The following is a 14,607-nucleotide window of genomic DNA, read 5'->3' as shown; positions in this document are numbered from 1 at the left end:
GCGCTTAGGACCTTTGTTTGCCGGTCTTATGATTGAAGGTAGATGTGGGACTCAGCTGCCAAAGGCGGGTAGGTGACATGAGTGTGTCATAAGCGGGTGAAAGAAAAAAACTAGACGTTCTTCACAGCCCACTTAACTTTTAATGTTTAAAACCCCTGCTTTAATTACGACCTTAATGGATAAATAACTGCCTAATCCCGTCTTCCTCCGTTAAATCCTTAGGGTTTGGTCACCCTTTTTTAACTCCTTTCCTCTTCTCCCTCCACTTCGATCGAATACCTACTCATTCCTCGAAGCCCCTCCTATGGGATCCCCGGAGGCAAAACTCTAACGGTCTTGATCTTACCCCTCCGTCGATTCCCAGGGACTGGCACCGGTGATGAAGCGGAGCAAGAGCGTGGAGTCACTTCACGGCCGGCGCTGGAGACTCTCCCACCTTCTTCTCGTCGCCGCCGCACTCTACCTTTTCTTCATCGCCTTAAAGTTCCGCCACTTCCTGGAGGTTCCATACGTCGTCAGCGACGACGGCAGCGTCTCCGGGGCACTCGACCGGCCGCTCGATGGCGTCGCTGACGTCGGGCGGAGCTTGTTTGGGTCGGCCTACCATGGCGGCGCCCACCAACGGAAGCTGGAGGATGGGCGGACCCTGGACGCTCCCCGGGTGCCCCACGGCAAGGACCTACTCGTACTCCGCGCCCGGCAGTCTGGTTCCTTTGACGAGGGCTACGGCCGGATCACCGGCGAGATAATGAAGCGGTACCTGCGGGGCGGGGGCCGGCAACGGAGGGGCAATTTCTCAGTGTTGGAGGGAATGGCGCAGGAGGCGTGGGCGCTGGGCCTCAAGGCTTGGGAGGAGCTGGAGAACTACCGTTCCGGGGCCGAAATGATCCCTGCCACAGTGGTCCAGATTAAGCCCGAGTCTTGCCCCTCGTCGATCACCGGGCCTGAGACGGTGGCAGAAAGTGAGCGAGCGATGTTTCTTCCCTGTGGATTGGCCGTAGGGTCATCGATCACGGTGGTCGGCACACCGCAAGATGCCCATCAGGAGTATGTGCCTCAGCTTGCGAGGTTGAGGCAGGGGAATGATACTGTGATGGTGTCACAGTTCGTGTTGGAGCTGCAGGGGCTTAAGTCGGCGGACAGTGAAGACCCGCCCAAGATTCTGCACTTGAATCCGAGGCTGAAGGGAGACTGGAGCCAGGTTCCCATCATCGAGCACAATACGTGCTACCGGATGCAGTGGAGCAAGGCTCTACGCTGCGATGGGGTGCCTTCTAAGGAGGATGAAGAAACAGGTAAAATTTTAATTCCAATCCCTTGTTTCATTGTTCTTTAATGCTTTGTTATTTTGGTAGTACAGGTTATTTTGTTAGAAACACTTGCTGCAAAACTATATTTCTGTGTCCAGTTCATGTGATTTTGACATTTGAAAATTGCATCATCTAGATAGTTTGAAAACTAATAATATTTAATGTGAACTTGATCACTAAGTTTTTACCCAAGTAAAAATGACAAATTGACCTGGTGGCCAAACTGCAATAGCTTTTGTTTGCTTTTTTATGGTGTCTGGTGTTGATTTGCTTTGTAGAATAAGTGGTCATGGGATTCTTTTGTGAATAACCTGGAAACGTTGTTGCTTTATCTGCAATTCTTACATTATTAAACAGAAGTATGAATTTTTATGTGGAATCTTTAGGCAACTATGAATAGTGCAACTGAGAATGATTTTTTACATTATAATTTGACGTAATTGTTTTAGACTAAGCCTCATGCAAATTTAAGATTCTGCATTTACTTCAAGTGAAATGTACACAAAAGCCATCATAATCTGTTCAAATTCTTTGTTTTATTACCTTCAGGAACAGCTCTTGTTGTTATTTCTAGTCCATTCCAAAAATTTCTTGATGTCCATCGTTTCTAGTCCCTCTTTGTTTTCCATTTTATTATATATATATTTCCATTGCATTGCATCCAGATTGAACTGTTATCGTTGGATATGTTTCTTTTAATTTCAGGGTAACATGTTTCTGCTAAGTCTACACTGTTGACTTATTCTTTTGTAGTTGATGGTTTTATCAAATGTGAGAAGTGGGAGCATGTTGATTCTGTTGATTCAAAGGAGACAAAGACCACTTCATGGTTGAAGCGATTCGTTGGTCGTGCAAAGAAGCCAGAAATGACATGGCCTTTTCCATTTGCTGAAGGCAAGCTGTTTGTTCTGACAATTCAGGCCGGTGTCGAAGGATATCACATTTATGTAGGGGGGCGGCATGTATCTTCTTTCCCATATCGAATGGTGTGTAGTTTGCATCTTTCTTTTTTATATTTAAAGTTGATAACCCACATTTGTGGCATTTTGACAAGCAATTTGAAGGAATTGATCATTTAAATTGTTTTGTTTTCTGGTCCTGGCTAGGACCAGATGCTATATGCATTCAACTTTTGAGACTTGAAGCCTGTTTATATTCACTGATATTTGTGAATGTCCTTTGCAGGGATTTACCCTTGAAGATGCAACAGGTTTAACAATTAAGGGAGATGTGGACATACACTCAGTATATGCTACTTCTCTTCCAACTTCTCACCCCAGTTTCTCAGCTCAACATGTACTGGAGATGTCAGAAAGATGGAAATCCCCTCCTCTGCCACAAAATCCTGTTCAACTTTTTGTTGGTATTATATCAGCTACAGGTCATTTTGCTGAGCGCATGGCTGTTCGGAAAACGTGGATGCAGTATCCTGCACTGCACTCGTCAAGTGCAATAGCCCATTTCTTTGTTGCACTGGTAATTTTTGTTTGTTTGATTTTTTTCATATTTTGCTTACTTCTTTCATTTGCAAACAAACATATTATACAAATTTTTATGCTAAATCAAAACAATAGTCACAAAAGTCTAGAAGTCTTTGTTTAGAGAATCATGTATAAACTTGGATCCTGATGAGCACCAACTGCAAGATGAAAAAATTCATGGACTTTTTCATGTATTCCAATCTAAATAAAATGTAGATGTTAGATATAAAGCACAAGCATTCTATGTATGTTCTATTAGGGAATATTTAACTACAATTGGGATTAGTACCAAATAACATTGTGCTACATGGATATGATTTAGTGGGTTAACTGGGTATCTTTGCTGCTATTAAGTCCATGCATTCTGAGCTCCAAGTGATGAACCAGACTTATCGTTGTTCTAGCGACACTTCAATCACAAAACGAGACAGTTAAGATGATGAATGCAAGTGTTCAGTGCTTGTAGACTTTGTCATCTACAACATGAAGTTTTCTTTATTTTTTCATGAAATTGGTATGGCACCACCATTCTTTAGTGCGCCAACTCTGTACAAGCAACCACGCCTGATTTCATAATGATATTTAGTAAACTAGAAGCCTGCATCAGTTTCTAAGCCTCCGATGCTGGATCTTTGTGCTAATTTGCAAGAATTATGACTGAACTGCTATTTCATTTGTAAACTTACTATAACAAAATTTTAATCTGAAGAAACAAAGAAATTTTTTGTATAACAGTACTAGTCATATGCAAATTAGTTTATAGCAACACACTCGGTAAAGTTTCCTCGCTTAGTGAAGATATAAGAAATTAAGTGAATGGTTGACGTAATATGACATTTCTGTTGAAATTATTAGTCCAGCCACTGATTTATAGCAACACGAAAAATTGCATTTTCAGAGTCCAAAGAAGGAGCTAAATGCAGCATTGAAGAGAGAGGCGGAGTATTTTAAAGATATTGTGATTTTGCCATTCATGGATCATTATGATTTAGTGGTTCTTAAAACGATTGCAATTTGTGAGTTTGGGGTAAGTTTATCATGATATTTCTTGGCATCCTGATTTATGCAGTTTGCTTATAGAACACAGTTCATCACATGTATTAACTTGGCCATCTTTATCCTGTAGGTTCACAATTTGACTGCAGCATATATTATGAAATGTGATGATGATACATTTGTTAGGGTGGATGTAATACTGAGAATGATCGAAACAGATGCTTCTAATTCATCTCTTTATATGGGTAATCTAAACGTCTTGCATAGACCACTCAGGAGTGGAAAATGGGCAGTCACATATGAGGTGGGTATACTACATAATATTTAATGCGTTTATAGGAATTCTTTTTATTAGTTGTGTAACTTCCTTTTTTATATTTTCTGTTGAGAGCATCATTGAAACTGATTCTTGTGTAACTTCCTCTTTCTTTTGATCCTCTTCAAATCATTAGATATGAGCATATCTATATTGTGTGGATGGTTTCTTGAAATAGGATTGGCTAGTTCCCCGAAATTGTTCTTCCCTTGGTTTACTTCGTTTGAAGTCTGTATAATCATAAATCTTATGCTTGGACATGTCCACATGTCTTTTACCACTGCCATTGTGCCTTATTTATATATATTAGGAAGTGCCTTAATAATGACATGATGATATTGTTTACAGGAATGGCCAGAAGAGATATATCCTCCATATGCTGATGGGCCTGGATACATAATCTCAAAGGACATCGCTAGATATGTTGTATCCCAACATGCCAACCATAGCTTAAGAGTAAGCTTCTTGCAACCTTGAGAACCTAACATCTAGCATACATAAGATGTCTTGGTGCCTTAGCTTTATGCACTTGTGACACATATAATTTGCAGCTATTCAAGATGGAAGATGTAAGCATGGGTATGTGGGTTGAAGAGTTCAACACCACCACAACCACCACCATTCAGTATTCCCACAGCTGGAAGTTCTGCCAGTCTGGATGCATGGAAAACTATTTTACAGCACATTACCAGTCACCCAGGCAAATGATATGCTTATGGGAAAAATTGTCACACGGTCGAGCTCAGTGCTGCAACTTTAGATGACAAGGTGATGTTCACCATCTGATTTCTTATTGATTCTTCAGTGCAATTTTCTAGGGGGATATCAAATTTGGGTGATTCAAGATGGAAGATATAAGCATGGGTATGTGGGTTGAAGAGTTCAACACCACCACCATCACCACAGCTGGAAGCTCTGCCAGTATGGATGCATGGAAAACCATTTTACGGCACATTACCAGTCACCCAGGCAAATGATATGCTCATGGGAAAATTTGTCACACGGTCGAGATCAGTGCTGCAACTTTAGATGACAAGGTGACGTTCAGTATCTGATTTCTTGTTGATTCTTCAGTGCTGATTCTTCAGTGCAATTTTTATGGGGGGGGGGATACCAAATTTGGGTGTGATTTTGCTGGAACCACATTGCCCCCTAGTTGTAAAAGTAATGTAAATCTATTTTGATTTTTCAACAGATCCTCCACATTTAGTTTGTTACATAGGAAGCATAAAGATCAAACGAGGATCATTACATGACATAACTTTTCTGATAATTTCTTCCGTGCATATCTTCTTTCTTTCATTTGCATGCCCCTCCTTTCATGCAATTTGTCGGCAGTTTAATCTGATGTGATGAATTGTTTGTATGGCAACGAATTTATCTCATTCCAACTCGGAAGGTAATTGTTTGTGCAATACTTCAAAATATTAGAAAATGTCTGTTCTGAAACGAGAGAAGTCAGAAGCTGGAAGCTGCTATGTTTCCTTGAAAACCTTGCAGAATATACTGTGGAGAGCCATGCAAGCTAAACGAGACCCTTATGTGCTCTTCTTATTTCTCGATCAATTTTTTGATCAGTATATAACAATTACTAGACTCCTATCCCACTTCACAGTCACTTATCTACAAGTGGGGTTGACTGCTTATATTGGAATCCGAGTGTTCTTCTTCTTCTTCTCTACCAACTGCTTGAGCTCCTCATCGGTGCTCTTGAGCATGGTAGACAAGGGCAGGGTAAGCCCGCTGTGTCTCAGCTCCTGATGCCTGCGCTTGATCCTCTTCTCCAAGCTGAAAGCAAAGTACTGGGGGAAGTCCTTGAGGTCCTGCAAGCTCCTCCCCATCTGCCCGATCAAGTACTCGTACTTGGGCTTGAAGTTCCTGTCGATGCTGAAGGTGAACAGCCCCGGGCACCTTAGCACCATCCCCACCGCCTCCTCCCTCGACATGCCCAACCCCACCAGGTACTGCAGCTTGGGGATCAGGGTCTTCTCCACGCTGGAGACCAGAAGAACGGGGTCGTGGTAAGCGAGCGCGTTGGTGTCCGTGAAGCCCAGCCGCCGGAGGTAGTCGAGGGCGGGCTTGAGCTGGTCGCCGACGCTGGAGGCTAGCAGCCGGGGGCACTTGTTGATGACCCGCCGGAAGCCGGAGTCGGGGACGCCGAGGTCCCGGGAGATGAAGGCGAAGACGGGGCCGAGGTCGGCGCGGACGCTGGAAGTCAGGATCCGGGGGCACATGCCCAGGATGCGGCCCAGGTCCTTGTGGTGGATGCCCTTGGAGAGGAGGTAGGCGATGACGGAGTGGACGGAGTCGAGGCTGGCAGTGCGGAGCGCCGGGTTGAGCGAGAGGGCCCGGCCGGCGTCCACGCCCATCACCTCCAGGATGAGGATCTTCTCCTTGACGTGAGTTGGAAGGCCCGGAATCGGGACGGCGAAGTCTTTACTGCTGCTGCTTGGAGCTGGGCTGAGCACCGACGGCTTTGCGGCTAACTGGGCGGCGGCGGCGGTGGTGGTGGGAAGGATAAGGGAGGAGGAAGCACAGAGGGAGTGGAGGAGAGGCATGTTGCAGTTGGAGCAAGACGGCACAAACTGTGGATGGATCACCATGTAACCTACCGCTCCATGGAGAAGGCAGTTGTTCCCCATCCGTCATCTGTTGAAGATTGGGAGACTACGTGGTGAAACGATGGAAGCTCATTGGTGGCTACGATTTTTACAGGTATCAATATCTGACACATAAACACAAACTGATGATGAATTTTAAGAAATATCATTTTGTAGTTACAGTTAGTACTTAATTTCAAAGTGGTTATTGTTTTGGTTATCATAGGTTGATATGACCTTTTCAGACCGATGTAAGGGGGGAAATTAAGCGGAATATATAAACGTTGTATTAAAATTTATAAGGGTGAATATTCTATTTCTAAACCTTGCAAGCGTAGATAAGGATTAAGAATAGACGAACTATGGACGGTCGAGATGCATTGGTGTGTGTTAGTTTTTTATTGTTTCCTTTGTAATCAAAGGATCAATAGGTGTCCAATGTATGACCAGCAAATGCAATTAGTTGTGGTTGATAGAATCTATGATTAATGATTGGTAGCCGAAACTGGGTTTATGTCTCTGCAGTTGTTTGTTATCTTTTTCTTGTGGTTCTTGTTTGCCATTATATGTAGTTTGTTATGAAATAAATGTGTTTCCTTTACTCCTCAGATGTATACTCCTTCTTTTTCTGTGTGATTAAAATACCTTAAGTACTGTACGTTTAGTGGTATAGCAGTCATACAATCATTTGCTTAAATGTTGCATAGGAGCTAATTTTGAATTATCTATTTTAGTGTTCCCCACTGGTCCCAATGCAATTTTGGAATTCATGATTGCTTTGTATATCCAATGTATATCCAAATTCTGGCACATTCACATGCGCATGAAAACCAACAGTACTCACTTCTCTCACTTCGAATCATGTCACCATTTTGGACCCGTAAGCCAACTCCAACTGCCTCTCTTGCCTGGTCTGTCATCATCCATATGTGTGACCTAACTTGTTTCAATTTCAATAAGTGAATGGTTTGTAAATCTGGATCAAGTTGGGTTTGAATTTTTTAATTTGGTTCATGTGAATTAAATTTTTATTAGCCTATTCATATGGAACAGATCTCAATGGCCACAGGTAACTAAAATGTGCATTTAAAGAACAAAAAGGGATTCTTTATTAATTCTGGTCATCTTTGTTCGCAGTTTTTAACGAAACAAATGGTCCTCCATAAGATTTTTAATCTTTTCTGATATCATCATTCTTAGCTTTGGATGTGAACCTGGCTATTATGTCTAGGTTTTAGTTTTAGCCACTTGGATTCAGTTGCTGATTGAGGCAATGTTGACTGTATGTTTCCATGTGTACCTATATCAAGGTTGACATATGTGCACAAATATCTTGCTTCAGCAATTTTCAATTCTTTTAATAAATTCCAAGATTCTCGTCTTGTGCTTATTTAACTAAAAATTGGTGTGGAATATGGATTTGATCTAGACGATCGCCAAAAATTGGCATCCGTATGTCTTAACCGGTGTGGGATTATGGATAAATTTGCATTCATAAGAAGGTTTCAAAAATTATTTACATCTTTAGCAAGATAAGGATTCAAAATTGTTGAAGGGTCAACTCAGAAAGAGACAATTAGAAAAGCTGTAGTGCATTGACAGAGAATTTGAATAAGTTTGCATGTTGTGGGACTTTGACAGGCGTTTTGTGAGCTCCGTTATTGATTTTGCGCCTATACTTCTGATTGTTAGGTATTTCTTCTCATAGTCTCCTCTATTTTATACTGCTTCTGTTTGTGACCATATTTGTATATTTGTGTGTACATATGTATGATCATATATATATATATATATATATATATGAAATTAAAAGATTTTCTAGGTGTATCAGTATAAATATGTATTTTCGAAACAGTATAAATGACGAATCTGAAACAGTATAAATATGTATTTTCGAAGTGTACAATAGAATTAAGCACGGAACATGAGAATGCAATGTGGCGTCAAAAAAGATCCCACATGAGTTTGTGAGATGAACATTGACTTTCTGATGGAAAAAATCGTTTCGATGGAAAGAAGGCTGTGTGATGATAATTCAAGTTTCCAACTTCTTTGAAACTATTGAGAAAAGAATACCTAGATGTGATTCCACAGAGGCACTTTAGCAGAAGCTGAAAAAAAAAAACAGTTTCATAAGTTCAAACACTTCTATGAAATTTCAATTTCTTCTTGGATGCAAACGATCGCTTCATCAAGATGGCGGCCGTGACTGAGACGACGTGGAAGACTCACTCTCCTCCCCTCTTCACGATACCAAGGAAGCAGTGATCACAAAAAGGAAAAACAAGACTGCAAACCCGGCCATGTAGATCGTCATCGGTCATCTGAATTTTCATCAGGAACAAACGCGTTTCTTTCTCTGTTTTTTCATATCTGTCTACATGTGTTTGAAATTGTAACATATCTATTTAGCATTTGCAAACTAGCAGGAAATTCTTGCAACATTAGAATAATAATTAATTAAAGTAGGCTGCTGGAGAGATAGAGGCGTACTCTTTCCTCGTTTTATTCTTCATGTTTGTGCTTATTCAGTGTTTTTTCTAAAATAGTGCTTCTATTAAATTTTTATTTATAGTTTCTATTAAATTTTTTTTAGGTTTTTGGTATCAATAACATTAATTATTTTATCTTCTATCATTTTTATCTCGATAATATAAAATTTTTATATATTTTTTATTAATTACTCAACACAATCATACAAGACTCCTAACGTCCCTAGTTATTTTTATCTATTTTATTAACATTAATTTTTGTTAAATAATTTATAAAAATATTTTAAATTTTTTTTTAATCTCGTTATCTTTCATGTTTATCTTTAATGCATCTAATATTACACAAATCCTTATTTTATTTTTTAGTTTTAATAATTTAATTTTTTTTCACCATCTTTAGTGCCTAATTTATTATAAAAACTATCTTCATCATCTTTAGTGCCTAATTTTTTTTCACCATCTTTAGTGCCTAATTTTCTTTTACCATCTTATCATTTTTTTGGATTTTTTTATATCTTTTAGATTTTTCTCATTTTTACAATCTTATCAATCTTTAAAACATGATCTATTAGTAAAAATTATACTTTTACCTTTAATTTCACTAAATATCTTGTTTGTCAAGCTCCTAATCTTATTAGTCATTTTAATTTAAATAATATTAATATTATCCTCATCTAAGTTCTGTCTCATTTTCTATCTTATTAGTATTCATACTATCATTTTTAAAATTTCACCATGCTAGTTGTTTTTTTACTATCCTTTTTTATTTCTATAATAAATATCTAATATCGTCGATCTATTGATTCATCAAATTTTCGCTTAGTATGACTTTATAATTCTTACAAATAACTTTATCTATTTTCTAGTAAGAAAAAAAGTCTATTTGACTATAATTGTAACTATTCTTATAAATAATTAAATGTTCATCACTCTTTTTAAAGTGAGTATTTGCAATCATAAGATCACACGAAGTTGCAAAATCTAAAATCATACCATTATATTCATTTCTCTCCTCGTAACCAAAGGTTCTATGCGCCCCTTTATATTCATCATATGTTTTTCTTATATGACTATTCAAATCTCTTCTAATTATATTTTTCAATTATAAACATTCCTGGAATGATATCATCTAAGCCTTCTAAAAATTTTCTTTTGGATTGATCATCCAATCCAACTTGAGAGCATAAGTAATGATGACATTTAATATGTTTTATCCTTTTTAAAATATTTGAACTATAATTCTATCTCTAAATCTTTTTATATCTACAACATTATTCTTAATATTCTTATCAACAATAATTCCTATACTAATTCTGTGTTTAACTTTTTCAATATACCAAATTTTAAATCTAGTACTATTAGTCTATCTAGATTTTTTTTTCTACCAACTAAGTCTCTTATAAGTAAATAATATTTTGTTCTTCTTTTATTTCATATATTTTTCTACCAATTCTAATCCCTTCTAAATTATTCATATATTTTAAGTTGCTTACTTAATCCTTTATTCTTTGACTAACTTCTTTACTTTCATTGGTCCAAAACAATGAAAGAACACATCCGAGTGTCAATGTGATGGGCCGCTTTCAAACCACCTTTTAACCTATCATTTACAATTTAAGACACTTAGGCGGTGAAAATATCTTGTCACTTTCGGATAACGATCTAGCATACTGAAATCGATTAAAATTTATATTCATGAGATCTAACGTAGTTTTATATTTATTGTTAATGATAATATAATCAGATAATGACCTATTAAGATTGACTAACGTGACTAAACGTAATGTTATCTATAATGAACCATGCCTACTATCTAACTTGGCATCATTACTTTTTTACTTAAGAAAAAAAAAAAGGACCAACACCTGATTGTTTAAAAGTCTTAGCTATTATGTGAACAATCACGAGCTTGGATCAACACCTGGGTTCCAAATGGATACTGAATTTCAGCCAAGAGCTCGTGAATAGAAAACATCTTTGCCTACTTTTTTTTTTCTGTCAGAAAAAAAAAACTACTAAAGAAATGACACTCTATCATATATCAATAAGTGATTCTACATGCTTGTCTACTAACAAATATCATTCCAAGAAACGAAAAAACATTCCATAGAGAACAACTTCCAAAAGTAGGTTTCATTGTACGAGAAAGCGTTCAGACCTTTCTGGCACAGCATGTTCTGGTCAACACACCCTCGTATACTTGATGTCACGGGCCAAAATTTAGTTCAAAACATATGCTGACACCTCCAACTCACGTTGTGTGATGTGTGCCGATGTCCTCCCAACAAGCTATGTTCCAAAATGTGCCGGTTAGTATGTAATCCTTAATAGTGGAATTACAGATAACAATCACAAATTCTTTTACTGATTGTGGAAATGCATGACCGGTAAACATGATAATATGTAGATTTTTTTTTACTGATTGATCCTTTGTACAGGTTAAAAACCTAAAACCAAAGATGATCAAGTTCAGATTAAAAAAAAATAGCGTTATGCAAGATCAAGATTTAAAAACCCAGATGTGGCTGACATTTCTGATATGCTTATTTTGGCACATAAAGATATCGATGCAAAGTGTTAATCTGCCATCCGAAAGATAACCAGCTATGAAGTGTAAGACGAACCTTATTCATATTACACATGAACTTTGAAAGCCCAGGAACTCCATTAAATTCGATTCTCCGGTCAATTTTTGCACCATTCGTACCTTCAAATCTCTACATGAATAATACATTTAACAGTAAGACACCAAATGACACAACATAGAGAACCAAAAATAAACAATTATCACCTTGAGCTGTATGACAAGCACATTGGGTGCTCGTGTATAAACATCTGCTTTCTGGCTACAGAGAGTTTCTTACGGCTGGCTGAAAAGGACAAAAACAGCGTCTACGTTTCAGTGACATTGCCTACCATATGATGCAGAAAGAACAAAGAACAGAATGGCTCGCTTACTTGCTGTACTTGAGGCTGAAAGAATCGAGCGAGGGCATCCTTGCACGTGAGGTACTTCACCTGGCTGAGCAGGGCCCCCCCCGAAGATCTCCTTCATCACGGTGCTGGACCATGAGCGCTCCTCCGCTTTAGGGTTACCACCGCTGATGCTTCGCTTGTGGGTCTTGAGGCAAGCGTTGTGGCAGGAGCCGATAACGTAGCGGAGGAACTCGTGGGTGTCCTCCTGACGGCGCCACTGGAAGTGCTCAGCGAAGTCGGCGAGGCACTTGTGAATCTTGGACGGCGCGTCGAGCGGCCCATCAAGGCTGAGGGATCGAGCGATCTGCCGCTCGAGGATGCAGAAGGCGCACTCCTTCTCTCGATTCTCGAACGACGACTTTCCTACAAATTAACCCCCGACCGTTTCTTGATATTTCTACCAAGAAATAGGGCAAGAAATCAAGAAAAGAAGGGATCGAGGAGGTAGGGTTTACAGAGAGACGAGCGCCGAGAGGAGAGGTAGAACTGGGCGAGGGGCGGGGTGTCGGTGACGCTGTTGAGGTAGCAAGAGTTTCCGAGGTTCTTGAGGCCCTTCTCGTCCTCTTCACTGATGCCGCCGCTACGTCTTCGTGGTCTTCGATCGCTGCCGCTACGGCAAGAGAGGAAGAACAAGAGACGAAGAGGAGAGGGAGGCGGCGAGGAGGAGACGGGAGGGGACCTCGGTGGAGGAAATGGGCAAGAAACATGGCGGTGCGGTTGTTTCCCTCTTTTCTACGAGTTGTTGGCCAAGAAACCAATTGCCAGAATGCCTTACCACACGACTTAACATACGACCAGAATATGTAGCGTCATATCCTTCGGTCGCAATCCGAGTCGTGGCTTAAGTCGAGATATTAAGCAGCTGTTAACTATTACGCCCAACGGCCCGAGTAACAGAACCAGTCCCAAGAAGAGTATGTATACTAATACTGAAACAAATATACCCAAACAATTACCTGCACTGTGAGGGGATCCAACGATGGCTCCCATGGGCCCTCAAACTCGCAGCCCAAGACGGGTAGGTTGGTGATCAAGCCAATTTCTCTAATAATTGTAACTGTTACATAGACTAACTCACAGTAAAAGCTATAAGTTAATTATGTGTAGGGTAATTAAACATTTGGAATTGGATTATATATATATATATATATATATATATATATATATATATAAAATTTAAATAATAATTATAAAAAATATTAAATTTGTCATGATGAAGATAAAATTTGATAAGACTGATACAAGAATTTAAGTCATCAAATATGTATAAGTTAAACTACAAATTTGTTACAAACCTGATATGTCAAACAAACCCTTTTCCACCATAAACATATCAGGGGGGGGGGAAAAAAAGGAAAAAGAAGAAGAAGAAGAAAAAGAGCTCCTTTTGTCTTCTCTAAGTGGTAGAAATTAATAGGCCTCGTCATGCCCGCTGCAGCATGATCGGGAACAACAACAGTTTCTGCTTTTGACTGTAAGGAGAGACATCATTCATTCTGGCCTTTCTCTTCTGAAGAAACCGCTGCAGCGATCGCTTCATCGAGAGCCCAGGATTAAGCATCTGTGGCATGGGTCGAGGAGATGGCGGCCGCGGCAGAGACGACGTGGAAGACTCCACGCTTTGTTGCTGCTGTTGCTGCTTCTTCTCGGTCACCATGTCGTCCATCTCCCTCTTCGCCATTGATATGAGAGCTTTTGCCTTCACGATACCAAATCAAGCGATCAGCAACCAACCAAGCAGTACTAAACGATCACAAAAAAAACGGAGTCTCTGAGGCGAAGGAAAGGAAAGAGAACAATCGACAAACCTGCATCTCCGTGGCATTGCACACGCAAACCCGGCCATCGTAGAAGATCGTCATCTGCTGCTGGTTTCTCAGCGGCGAGTCGACCCTGCATGGACGTGCAGGAAAAGAATTAAGAGAGGAAACAAAGCCCGGTACGAGCAGAAGGATTCGACGGGATGGATCGAACGCAGTACCTGCTGAGTTTAGACGAGTCGGATCGATAGTTCCGGTGGCCATCCTCGCCGGTGCAAAGCGAAAGCCGGAGCTCAGGATCGCAGCCCATCTCCACTTCTGCCTTTCTCCTCCTCCGCCTCCTCTTCTTCTTCTTGCTGGTGATTTCGGTGGCGCTCCTCTTGGAAAAGTAAGAGTTTGGTGATTGCGGAGGGGCTGAGTAGGAGTTATATACGCGTTTTCCACAGGAGACGAGTGGACGGGAGGAGAACGTGGAGAATGAGGAGCTCGTGCATGAAACGTTTCTTCGTCGGCAGGCGATCCTATCGGCTGCCGTGAAAGACACACTCGACAACAGGATACTACTACCATATCCCCGTTAGATTTCGGTGTCGGCTGCCGTCTTTGCCACACAATTGTGGTACGCCATTGTTTTTCTCGTGCGGAACAGTGACGGGATGAGCAGCAGTTGGACCGA

General features: G+C 40.2%; 3 protein-coding genes and 1 long non-coding RNA gene across 4 annotated transcripts; 1 reads left to right on the top strand and 3 right to left on the bottom strand.

Annotated features, from left to right (window-relative positions):
• The first annotated feature begins 237 nt into the window (after positions 1-237).
• Positions 238-5,405, top strand: LOC135677123 (hydroxyproline O-galactosyltransferase GALT2-like). The gene is made up of 7 exons (XM_065189061.1): positions 238-1,295; positions 2,064-2,296; positions 2,496-2,786; positions 3,690-3,818; positions 3,918-4,091; positions 4,452-4,559; positions 4,655-5,405. Exons 1-7 carry the CDS (start codon positions 380-382, stop codon positions 4,865-4,867), a joined length of 2,064 nt encoding a protein of 687 aa, XP_065045133.1. The 5' UTR covers positions 238-379; the 3' UTR covers positions 4,868-5,405.
• A 156-nt stretch (positions 5,406-5,561) lies between these two features.
• LOC135677124 (transcription termination factor MTEF1, chloroplastic-like) lies at positions 5,562-6,809 on the bottom strand. The gene has a single exon (XM_065189062.1). It carries the CDS (start codon positions 6,743-6,745, stop codon positions 5,747-5,749), a length of 999 nt encoding a protein of 332 aa, XP_065045134.1. The 5' UTR covers positions 6,746-6,809; the 3' UTR covers positions 5,562-5,746.
• A 4,402-nt stretch (positions 6,810-11,211) lies between these two features.
• Positions 11,212-13,175, bottom strand: LOC108953097 (uncharacterized). The gene is made up of 5 exons (XR_010514763.1): positions 12,627-13,175; positions 12,154-12,534; positions 11,987-12,065; positions 11,820-11,912; positions 11,212-11,484 (listed from the first exon to the last, which is right to left on the bottom strand). It is a non-coding gene; the product is annotated as an uncharacterized LOC108953097 (long non-coding RNA).
• Positions 13,176-13,407: 232 nt separating this feature from the next.
• On the bottom strand, positions 13,408-14,333 carry LOC103989556 (protein TIFY 5A-like). The gene is made up of 3 exons (XM_009408431.3): positions 14,153-14,333; positions 13,980-14,064; positions 13,408-13,870 (listed from the first exon to the last, which is right to left on the bottom strand). Exons 1-3 carry the CDS (start codon positions 14,239-14,241, stop codon positions 13,595-13,597), a joined length of 450 nt encoding a protein of 149 aa, XP_009406706.2. The 5' UTR covers positions 14,242-14,333; the 3' UTR covers positions 13,408-13,594.
• Positions 14,334-14,607: the final 274 nt, after the last annotated feature.

Source organism: Musa acuminata, chromosome BXJ1-6 (assembly GCF_036884655.1).
Source record: "Musa acuminata AAA Group cultivar baxijiao chromosome BXJ1-6, Cavendish_Baxijiao_AAA, whole genome shotgun sequence".
Taxonomy (NCBI): domain Eukaryota; kingdom Viridiplantae; phylum Streptophyta; class Magnoliopsida; order Zingiberales; family Musaceae; genus Musa; species Musa acuminata.
Note: the sequence above shows the minus strand (reverse complement) of the source record. Positions and strands in the feature narration are given on the sequence as shown.